General features: G+C 40.4%; 1 protein-coding gene across 5 annotated transcripts in view; it reads right to left on the bottom strand.

Annotated features, from left to right (window-relative positions):
- IL13RA2 (interleukin 13 receptor subunit alpha 2) overlaps positions 1 to 12,146 on the bottom strand; it is a 94,172-nt gene that overhangs the window by 36,278 nt on the left and 45,748 nt on the right. For all 5 annotated transcript variants that reach the window (XR_004539414.1, XM_033944232.1, XM_033944234.1 and 2 more), the window contains exon 5: positions 1,907 to 2,027. Coding sequence is in view for 4 of the 5 variants with exons in the window: in XM_033944232.1 (XP_033800123.1) it covers positions 1,907 to 2,027 (121 nt within the window). In the remaining variant the exon portion in view is untranslated. The remainder of the gene's footprint in view (positions 1 to 1,906; positions 2,028 to 12,146) is intronic.

The following is a 12,146-nucleotide window of genomic DNA, read 5'->3' as shown; positions in this document are numbered from 1 at the left end:
ACCAGTGTTGCAAAGAGTGTTTGCCACCTTTTAGTAAATGGGACCCTGAATGTGCTATAACTAATGTAAAGTTCTTTAAATGTATTGAAATATTTTAAGCTGAATTAGCCAGTGGCTTGCAAGGGGACTACAAATGAACTATTTATTAGGAATTGCTCACTTCTTTATCTAAATCCCTAATCTACCTATTTTTTTAAATTCAAAAATTTGTATGAAATAATTGTGAAAACATGCATGTGTGAACAATTGTAGCACTCCCCACAATGGCAAAAGTCCTAGTAACATTATACAGAAGTCTGACAAATGTCTAAAGGTTTCCAAACCTTTTTAAAATGTGGTAAAGTGTGCATTTTAACAGCAGCTACCTATTTCCTTACTAAACATACAGCATTCAGCCACATTCAGACAAAATTGAACTATTTTTCCAGTTTAAGATTTGCTGTATTGCTATATCCAATAATATATCAAACAATTTTGCTTTTGTTTTTTGCAAAATATGAGGCTACAGACCATAAAACAACAAGCTTATAAATTAAAGGAACCCAAAGATGAAAAATACGTTCAGTTTTATCACATATAGAAGACCAAACCTGTCTCACATTTGAGCAAGTGTACAGCATATAGTAACATAGTAGATGACAGCAGATAAAGACCCGAATGGTCCATCCAGTCTGCCCAACCTGATTCAATTTAAATTTTTTAAATTTTTTTCTTCTTAGCTATTTCTGGGCAAGAATCCAAAGCTCCACTCGGTACTGTACTTGGGTTCCAACTGCTGAAGTCTCCGTCCCCATCTCCAACTGACAAGACCAGCAAACCTGAGACCCACCCCTTGGCAACCTGGGCACTTTATATGGTGTCCGGAGAGCACAATGAGTCACATAAAATAAGAATTGAATAAGTGAAGCAGATAGAACAGGTCAACAGACTCTAATCCCAAAACCTGCCCAGTCCTCCAACCCCACAACTTCTCCCAGTTCATGTTCCCAGATATGTTCCAAAGCAGAACATCTAGCATCACTCTTGAACTTAAATTTTCTGTAAACCAAAGCTCTTTTATTCTATCTAAATAATCCCCCACAAAAATCAAATAAGCCAGTGTTCCCCTACCATACTTGCTCAAGCAATTTAGAGCCTTTCAAGCAGTGCTGAAGCTGTAACCAACAATAATACTGACACATATCCAAACCATATTCTCTGCTCAGTTTCTAAAAAGACTTAAACACACTCCTGTTCGATAACTGGACCACATTCCAAACACCTTTATCTTGCCAATCAACCCAACTTACCATGGCCCCCTTGAATTTTAATATCAGAATTATGCCATAAAGAAACAAGGTTAGCATCTGGCCAAGTCAAATGCAAACCATCTGCTAGACATCGGAACACTCCAGGAGCAGCCTGCGGAACAGAAGAAAAAGATACCACCCATGAAACCTGCATGGTACATTAATTTCATAAAGCGATTAGGAACACCATAGCTCACTCCAACTGCAATCATCATGGGCTACATTCACCTCCTGTTGGCACAAACCAAGCTACCACAGCAGCCATCATTTAAGCAAAATGATACAACTTGAAATCTGGAAAGTTAACACCCCCCCTCCCCCTTTCTCTAATTTGCCTATTAAAAATATTCCTCTTTTTATTCTTTTATTGGAAGTGGTCTATAAATCAAAGAATTGTGATTGAGGCAGATGGAAGTTAGGGATAAAACCACATATGTTGTTAGCATGCAAAACATAATTTAAAGTACAGTCACAGGAATGAATCAAAGAAATACAAGTCCAGATCACTAGACTTGCTTCTCACAGGACATAGAAGGATCATGAATCTGGATCAGCCTCTCTCTGAGCTGATTTGTGGAATTTTAGTTTCAGCTGATACAATACCAGCTCATACATACCAATGATATAATTCATAGTTGGCCTCAGGAGGAAGACTTGTCCCCGGCTGCCATATGCATTTTACTTTTTCCCAGTTATAAAATGTGCAATGGAAATTTTTTATTTTTGACTCCAGAGGTCCTAGGAACAGAAAAATTCATCATTTTATAGGTTAGGCAAAATGCATGCTCCCACTGGATGACTAATATCTTGCAAGGGCCATTTAATTATCTTTCAACATCATTACACATGTAAAAAAAGTAAGTTAAATTATAGACTCTAGGAAAGAAGGGGCTTGTCGAAGTTGCTAGCAATTCATTCAAAGCAATGCACCCAAAAATTTATTTCATAATTTGTTTAAACCACAAAATTTAAAGAAACACGTGGTACGTTAGATAGATTGTGAGCCCACTGGGACAGATAGGGAAAATGCTTGAGTACCTGATTGTAAAACCGCTTAGATAACCTTGATAGGCGGTATATAAAAACCTAAAAAACTTGAAACTAATAAACTTAAAACAAGTATCATACACTAACTATTAAAAGAAACCCACATGTAATTTGCAACACAGAAAGTGAAACATTTCTTTTTAACTGATTTTAAACTATATTTATTTGCTTATTTTTGTTAGAGAAGAGCCTCAGGTTATGAAACAAGTTTTACCCACAATGGGTTTTCTTTTTGTGAACGCGGTTCACTGGCTCCTATTTTACATCACTGGCTCAACTGCCAACTTACCACCTAGGACTCCTTTTACTAAGCTGCGGTAGCGTTTTTAGCGTGCGCTACAGATTAGCGCTAAGTGGAAAAACTAACGCCATCTCTATGGAGGCGTTAGCATCTAGTGCATACTAAGTGCGTGCTAAAACTGCTAGCGCAGCTTAGTAAACGGAGCCCCTAATCTAACTACACTAACCCCCTCTTTTACAAAGGTGCGCTAAGCTTTGTAGCGTGCGCTAAATATTAGCACAAACTAAACACACGCTAAATGCTAACGTGTGCATGTTATCCTATGGACATGTTAGTGGTTAGCGCACACGTTTATTTAGCTTATGCTAAATCCACGCAGGGCTCAGTCTTGGGCCCGATCCTATTCAACATCTTTATAGGAGACTTGGCAGAAGGGCTCCGAGGTAAAATAACATTATTCGCCGATGACGCAAAACTATGCAATGTAGTGGGCAAAAGCACAACAGACAAAAACTCAATGCCCGACAACATGATGCACGACCTACTCCTACTGGAGTGCTGGTCTAGGACCTGGCAACTCAGCTTCAATGCCAAAAAATGCAAAGTCATGCACCTGGGCAGCCAAAATCCATGCAAGACTTACACCCTTAATGGCGAGATCCTAACAAGAACTGCAGCAGAACGAGACTTAGGGGTGATCGTCAGTGAAGACATGAAGACTGCCAATCAAGTGGAGCAAGCTTCATCCAAGGCTAGACAAATCATGGGTTGCATACGCAGGAGTTTCGTCAGCCGTAAGCCTGAAGTCATTATGCCATTGTATAGATCCATGGTGAGACCCCCATCTGGAATACTGTGTACAATTCTGGAGGCCACATTACCGCAAAGATGTGCTGAGACTCGTATCGGTCCAGAGAACGGTCACCCGGATGGTCTCGGGACTCAAGGATCTCCTTTACAAGGAACGGCTAGATAAATTACAGCTATACTCACTCGAGGAACGCAGAGAGAGGGGAGACATGATCGAGACGTTCAAGTATCTCATGGGCCGCATCGAGGTGAAAGAAGATATCTTCTTTTTACAAGGTCCCACGGCAACAAGAGGGCATCCGTGGAAAATCAGGGGCGGGAAACTGCACGGTGACACCAGGAAATTCTTTTTCACTGAAAGGGTGGTTGATCGCTGGAATAGTCTTCCACTTCAGGTGATTGAGGCAAGCAGCGTGCCTGATTTTAAGGCCAAATGGGATCGTCACATGGGATCTTTTCACAGAGAAAGGTAGGGAAGGGTCATTAGGGTGGGCAGACTAGATGGGCCGTGGCCCTTATCTGCCGTCTATTTCTATGTTTCTGTTTCTAAACACTTAGCATGCCTTTGTAAAAGAGGGCCTAAAATTCATAACTTTCTCTATTTATTCAAATAATTAATTCAATTAATCTATTTTATTTTCAATTAATTTTTTTTAAAAAGCTGAGAAAATATCAAACTCTCTATTGAGGGTAAATATCTTCACCAATTGCTTGCACAGAAACGGCAGGGTTGTGCTTGAAAAGAAATAGAAGCTGCCGTTTCTTTGCAAGCAATTGGTGAAGATATTTACCATCAATAGAGAGTTTGATATTTTTTCAGCTTTTTTAAAAAATTAATTGAAAATAAAATAAAATAAATTAAATTAAATTGAATTGAATAAATTATTTGAATAAATAGAGAAAATTATGAATTTTAGAGCTCCTTTTACTAAGGTGCACTAGCGTTTTAAGCGCGTGCTAACCACACGTTAAACAAAAACTACTACTGCAAGCTCTAAGGAGGCATTAGCGTTTAGTGCGTGTGGCATTGTAGCGCGCATTAAGCGCGCACTAAAACTGCTAGCGCACCTTTGTAAAAGGAGCCCTTAGTGTAGTTAGATTAGGTGTTAGGTTGGCAGTCGAGCCGGTGATGTAAAATAGGAGCCAGTGAACTGCGTTCACAAACAGAAAACCCTTTGTGGGTATAACTTGCTCCATAACTTGAGGCTCTTCAAAAATAAGCAAATAAATATAGATTAAAATAATTTAAAAAGAAATGTTTCATTTTCTGTATTGCAAATTACACGTGGGTTTTTAAAAAATAATTAATTTGTTTGTTGTCGTAGATATACATAACTTCTTTACATATAGAATGTTTTGGAAATTTCTAGACTTTGAAGAATGTCAGTTCAAACTCTTGAAAGTTTAAAATAGCTTTCAATGAAAGCTAACAGAATAGTGCTATATAAACAACGCAGGCTAATTGCCAGATTAAACATGTGAAGGGCAATTCTACAATGGGGCACCTGCATTTACACGCTACTTGTACACATATATGTAAAGAATGCCAGAAATTTCACAGGTAAGTGAACACTTACATGCATAGAAACATAGAAAAATGACGGCAGATAAGGGCCATAGCCCATCAAGTCTGCCCACTTCACAGACCCACCCCCCTGAGTCTGCTCTCCTGGAGATCCCTCTCCTAATGACCCATCCTTAACTCCACCCTCTTAAGGATCCCATGGGCATCCCATTTACCCTTAAAATCTGGCATGCTGTTGGCCTCGATTACCTGTATTGGAAGCTTGTTCCAATGATCAACCACTCTTTCGGTGAAGAAATACTTTCTGGTGTCCCCATGAAATTTCCCGCCCCTGAGTTTAAGCAGATGCCCTCTTGTGGCTGAGGGTCCCTGGAGAAGGAAAATATCTTCTTCCACCTCGATACGTCCGGAGATGTATTTAAATGTCTCAATCATGTCTCCCCTCTCCCTACGTTCCTCGAGAGAGTAAAGCCGCAGCTTGTTCAGGGTAGTAACAGTATAGGTAGTAACAGTAACTAGGTGTTATTCTATAAGCATATATGTAAGTGACAACATATAAATACAAGAGGGGAGGTTCAGATGGGTGGAGAATGGGAGGGATATGGATGATGCAGTCACTTACACAGAATACAGTAAGCTACTTGCACCCTTGCCATATTTGGCTGCCCACTTAATAGAAAAATAAACTCCAGTAAATTGAATCTGTAGCAGAAAGGGAACGCAACAGATTAAATAATGGATTAAAAAGCTTCAGAATTGTAAGCCCAATAACTTTTACAGTGCTGGCTCATGCAATCTTTGGCACTAAAAACCTCCATTAAATCTCCAAATTCAAATAATTCCAGTCTCAATACATCTTGCAATACAGCCAGATCTCATTATAATGAATGCTCTGAATTAGAGGGCTGGGCTGTTTGTAATAACTTCTGTCAGTCCATCTGACGTTGGCCAGCGTTGCACGGTAATGTTCTGCTGCTTCAGGGGCTTTGATCTGGACCTTTGACAGAGTTGCAGTTTGAGGGAAAGCTGTGTTGCTGAAACTCTTGTCAAATGGTCCAGTTCAAAGCCCCTGAAGCAGTGGAATGTTACTACGAAAAAAGTTATTGTGCTTAAAGTTCTGAGTCTCTTTTTCCTCCATTACTTAATCTGTAGAGTTTCTTTACCAGTTCAGATTCTATTTATTGGAGGGTGTGGGTTTTTTGTTTTTTTTTGGGGGGGGGGCTGGATTCTTTATACTGCGGCCAAAGTTGTGTGTGCAAATCTATGTGCATTGCTGATTTGTGCATGCAACTCAATTGTTTAAAAAGGCAAATCAGCACCAATAATTGCCAATTAACAAGCAATTATTGGCACTTCTTAGAATTGACACACACAACTTTCTAAGTGTATTTTATAAAGGGTTGTGCCTAAATTCTAGTGATTGGATCTCTAAAAGCAGCATGGTCAGGTCATGGGCATTCCTAAAATTTAGGTGCACTTATATAGAATATATGTAGATTCAAAAGCACAATACTAGGTAGGTGTTTAGTATAGTACATGAGCCGATTTAATATGCATAGCGCATCGGGATATCAGATATGACCTGCGAGTATTAGCACTCTTTGGTTCGTGTCATTTCCTCATTCATCCCTGCGTAGTGCATTTTTAAAATTTTTATATATAAATGATTTTTGTAATGATTTATCTTATTCTTTTATACTTAATAAGTTAAATAGTTTAAATGAACTTATCTTCATAGCGAACATGCTTCAACTCTAAAATGAAGCTCCCCCGTGCCCCGAGCTTCATTTTAGAGTTGAAGCATGTTCGCTATGAAGCTAAGTTCATTTAAACTATTTAACTTATTTATTAAGTATAAAAGAATAAGATAAATCATTACAAAAATCATTTATATAAAAAAATTTAAAAAAATGCACTACGCAGGGATGAATGAGGAAATGACACGAACCAAAGAGTGCTAATACTCGCAGGTCATATCTGATATCCCGATGCGCTATGCATATTAAATCAGCTCATGTACTATACTAAACACCTACCTAGAATTGTGCTTTTGAATCTACATATATTTTTCATATATTCATTACAAGTATTAGAGTGTGAAGAGGATGGCTTATATAGAATAGACATGATCCACACACAACTGCGCCTAAGGGGGGAATTAATCAAGGAGCACGAACCGATTTAGCACACACTAAGGGCCTCATTCTCAACATGGTGTCCAAGTTTCCAAGTTTATTAGTTTTTAATATCCCGATCATAAAATGAATATCTGACCGGTTAACAATAAAAATTTTAATATAGATTAGAAAGAAATAGTGGGGGGGTGTAAGAATAATTAGGGTAAACATATATGACACTTACAAACAGACTAGAAAGTGAGGAGAAGTTGGGAGGAGAAGAAAAGTTACATAATTATTAGAGGAAAATGAGATAGAGGAATGGGATAAAACATGAAGAATGAGGGTGCATGGAAAAAGTGATGCATGCTGAAGAAGGTTGGATTTTTAGAGTTACTAATAAATAGAAAATTTATAGATTAAGATTTATCGAAGGCATCTTGAAATAGATAAGTTTTAAGATGGATCTTGAATTTGGGTAGATGAAGTTCGTCACGGAGGTATTGAGGGAGAGAATTCCATAAAGTGATTGTAGGCAGCAGTAGGTATCCTACCACCATCTAACGGATCAATTGGTATACACTTTAAAAAAAAAAAATCAATGTGGTGAATGACACCTATAATAGGGGGTAGATTGATGAATTCCCCCCTAAATGAATTCCTCCCTAAATGAATCCCCCCCCCTAAATGTTAGTTGTTCAAACAGGCACTACATGTGAGTCTATAAACTGTGCCTAATTCTGGAGGTAATATATAGAATCACGCTAAGTGCTGACCTTTCGTCACTGTTTTTTTAGGCAACATATATAGAATTTACCCCTAAGGGCTCCTTTTACAACAGTGCGCGAGCAGTTTTAGCGCACGCTAAAATGCCATGCGCACTAGCCACTACCGCCTCCTTTTAAGCAGGCGGTAATTTTTCTGCTAGCGCACGTTAATCTTCTGCATGCGCTAAAAACGCTAGTGCACTTTAATAAAAAGGAGTCCCAAGTGTGTAGGTTGCCTTCCAATCCTCTTTAATTTCTGATTGTATATTTAAATGCCTGCAAGGTCTTTAGCTGATGTAAATGCAGGAATATAAATTGGATCTGGACACTCAGATGCTGTTTTATAACAGCTGCCTATAACCAGGGCAGGATTAATTCGTCGAGGGCCCCTAGGCACACAAGTACACTGGGCCCCCTGCCCCACCCCACCCCAAGATACGCCAAGGCGGAAACAGGAAGCTGCATCAGAGGGAAGCTTTGGGCAAGCAGCACTGCTTACAAAATTACAGTTCCCGCTGCCTTTCTTACCCGTGTTGCTTGCTTGTCTTACTTTCTGTCAATGGAGGAGGGGCTGTGTTGCCGATCGGGGGGGGGGGGGGGGGGCCCGCATTGCCGATCGATGCTGGAGGGGCCCATCGCTGTTTGGAAAAAACAATGTTGATGTCCTCCTTCATCGGGCCCCCCCTGACCATTTCGGGCCCTAGGCATGTGCCTACTTGGCCTATTGGTTAATCCTGCCCTGCCTAGAAGGAGGTGCCAAATAATAAAAATGGCTACTTAAAGCAGAAATTGCCTTTAGAAGGTTGGGATGGATGGGAATAGGCATTACAGAATGACACGGGGACAAATTTGTCCCCGTCCCCGCAGGAACTCAATTTCTCCATCCCGTCTCCACACCGTGTCATTCTCTAGGCAGAGTCTCAGTCTTGCAGTTAAAGGAGCTGATACAGTGTGTTAATTGCTGTCATGGCAAATAACGGTAAATGGTTAACACCAGCTCAAGAGGGGTAGCTAACTACATTCCATGTTATGGTTGACAGCAGTAATGAATTTTGTCCTGCTTTAGTGTCACAGCTGCCCTTCCAAAAGTACAGGAAATGCCCCCTTAACAAAAGGCTTTTCAGCTAATGTACTTCAGTAGAGACCTTAATACAATTGGTTACTAGCAGACATACAGGAAGCTAAGCAAGAAGGCACTGTCTTCTGATAGATAACAATTGCACCAAAGATGGTGAAATTATGATGTCACTAAAAAATATAAAATAAAACTGGAAAACATTTTGAAGATATAAAAGTTAGTCAGTAATTTTCTCTGGTTTAGCTGAATAATTATTCATGATCTTTTTATTTAAGCTTTTGCTGCTATTTTCAGATAAGTTTTTAGGGCTGTTTGATATATTAAGTTCTTTTATAATTTATGTATGTAATTCATGTAAACCGTTTAGCTTTAAACGGTATAGAAATTTTTTAAATAAATAAAGAATTGAACAACACTGACCTTGGCAAGACTGATGGGGGCAATCAGGCTTTTTACACAACATAACACTTTAGTTTTTTTCCGAAAAAACTTTTCAGTTCTATACAGATAACATAGTCAAAGAAGACTGCACAAACACAGTGAGCTACAAAATCATAATCAATAAAACATAAACATATCAACCAGTCATCAGTACTTCCCAAAACCTTTTTTAAACAAATAAGTCTTCAATAATTTTCTAAAATGAAAATATGAAACAGAAGTAAGTATTAATGGATGAAACTCAGATTCCCATCTAGCAGCTTGATAAGAAAGTAGTTTCCCATGATTAATTTCATAAACACAACCTTTGGTACGAGAGAAATGTTAAAAAAAAAAAAAAAAAAGGCCAAATTATAAAGGAATAGAAAAAAAAGGCCCCTCTTTTACAAAACTGCGATAGCATTTCTAGCATGGGGAGCCGTGCTGAATGGCCTGCGCTGATATCGACATTCATAGGAACTCAATGAGTATCGGGAGCAGTGCAGGCCATTCAGCACGGCTCCCACGCTAGAAACTGCTATCGCAGTTTCATAAAAGGAGGCCAAAATGATCCACTAGATAAACTGGTGATAAACCATGCAACACTTTGTAGAAAAAAAACAACCAAATTAAAAAATAACCCATGCTTCCACTGGAGTTGGCACTATGCTGCGAGTTCAGCTAATCATCATCAGCTAAATAACATGAACTTTATTAGAGTGTGAAGGCAGTGGCGTAGAAAGGGTGGGCAGGAGGCGGACCGCACCAGATGCCATCTTGCTAGGTGCGCTGGCACTTCTCTGCACCCCAGCTTCTTCCCACTCCTCCCCCGCCACGAGCGTGCCTTCACTCCCCCCCCCCAACGTACTTCTAGCTCTTCACCAGCGCTAGCGGCAATTTCAACCTGCTGCTCGCACTGGCCTCGGCGCTCCCCTCTAACATTACTTCCAGGTCCCATGACTAAAGGGAGAGCCGATGCCAGTGCGGGCATGAAGTTGGAGATGCTGCTTGCGCCGCGGAAGCTAGACAACTACGGGGGAAGCGAAGGGGTGCGCTCGCAGCAGGGTGGGTAGGGAAGGAGCAAGGGTGAAGAAGGCAAGGGAGGGAGCCAGTGCCCAGGGTGCTTCCACACACCCGCTATGCCAGTGTGTGAAGGGCTCAACACAGACTCCATATCCAAACCTGACCCGAGCATTCTGTCCTCCTTCTGGAAATCTCTCTCTCCTTCACTCCCATAAGTATACAGTCTCTCTTTTTTGCTTCCCTTCACTTGGCACACTCCTTTACTCTCTCTCTCTCTTTCTGCCTCTTCACCTCTCCCAGGAACACACACACACACCTTTCTCTCTCTCCTTCTTTTCTCTCGACCATCTTACACATATACCATATATACTCGAATATAAGCCAATCTGAATATAAGTCAAGACCCCCGTTTTTCCCCCAAAAAGGAAGAAAAATGGTTGACTCGAATATAAGTCAGGCGGCTTAATATTCAAGTGCCCTGCCCTATAAGGCTTTTCACCCAGCTCCCTTTCTGCCAGACCCCGCACTCAGCACCCTTCCAACCCTTCCCTCCCGCAGGAACCATTAAGGAACCTGCTCAGCACTGAGCAGCAGCACCAAATCGCACGCCTTCTCAGTGGCCGAAGAAACTCAAGGCAGCCAGTTAACAGCAGGGCAGAACTTGGAAAGTTCGCTCCTGCCCGCTGCACCTCTACCGACGATCAGCAGTAGAGGTATGAGACTAGGACATGGAGGGCGGCAGGGTGCAGAGCCTGGCGGCAGCCTGCAATAATTTTAGAAGGGGGTGCATTGGCTCGAATATAAACCAGGACCCCCATTTTTGGGCTAATTTTTGCCCTCTCTCCTTTATTTATCCCGGGCAGTCCCTTTCATCCTATATTAGATAGAGACAGAGAAAGAAAGAAAGAAAGAAAGAACTTCAAAATAGGTTGTTCAAAACATTTATAATCACCAAATAAGCAAGGTCTTACAGAATGTAAAACCAGCATGCACCTAAACCCTGCACAAAAGAGATAAATGTATGCTGAATTCATAATATAGCACATTAATAATTATATAATAGTTTTATTTACATGCATGGCAGCACCTCTTATGTAGTCAAGTATTCAATAGACAAATATATTAAAACCTTACAGTACTGTAGGATTTTATGTAACTGTAGCTTTGTAACTATATGAGGGGCCACTGAAAAGCTCTCAGCCCAAACAACAAGTTGGGACAGTCTCCATCATGGGTTATACACTTAGCGGCTGATTCTGTACATGACGCCTACCACAGTAGGCACCTAGCAAACGGGCATAACGGCAGCTAGCAAGGACCTTAGGTGCCTGAAGCTACTTAGTAGTAGTAGTAGATTTAAAATAAACCAGAGAAAATATTTCTTTACACAACATGTAATTAAACTCTGGAATTCATTGCCGGAGAATGTGATAAAATCAGTTAGCTTAGCGGGGTTTCAAAAAGGTTTGGATAATTTCCTAAAAGAGAAGTCCATAGGCCATTATTGAGATGGCTTGGGGATGATGATTGATGTTAACCACTTAGCAGTGGCGTACCTAGCATGTGTGACACCCGGGGCCCATCATTTTTTGGCACCCCCCCCCCCCCATCTGTATGAAAAACATGATTTTTAGTAAAAAGCAACACGTCACACATGAGTACCTAGGAAAAGGCAGCATCTTACATACTGCAGTGAGAAGTACAACAATACACCCATTGTAAAACTAAAGCCAGACTTGTACAGATCAATCCTGCAGTCAAGCCTAACAGAAAACTATGTCTTTCGAACACAGAACACAGAAAACACCTTCGCCTAGTATGGAATGTCA

This window comes from Geotrypetes seraphini, chromosome 5 (assembly GCF_902459505.1).
Source record: "Geotrypetes seraphini chromosome 5, aGeoSer1.1, whole genome shotgun sequence".
Classification (NCBI taxonomy): Eukaryota; Metazoa; Chordata; class Amphibia; order Gymnophiona; family Dermophiidae; genus Geotrypetes; species Geotrypetes seraphini.
This window is presented reverse-complemented; position numbering and strand designations above follow the sequence as displayed.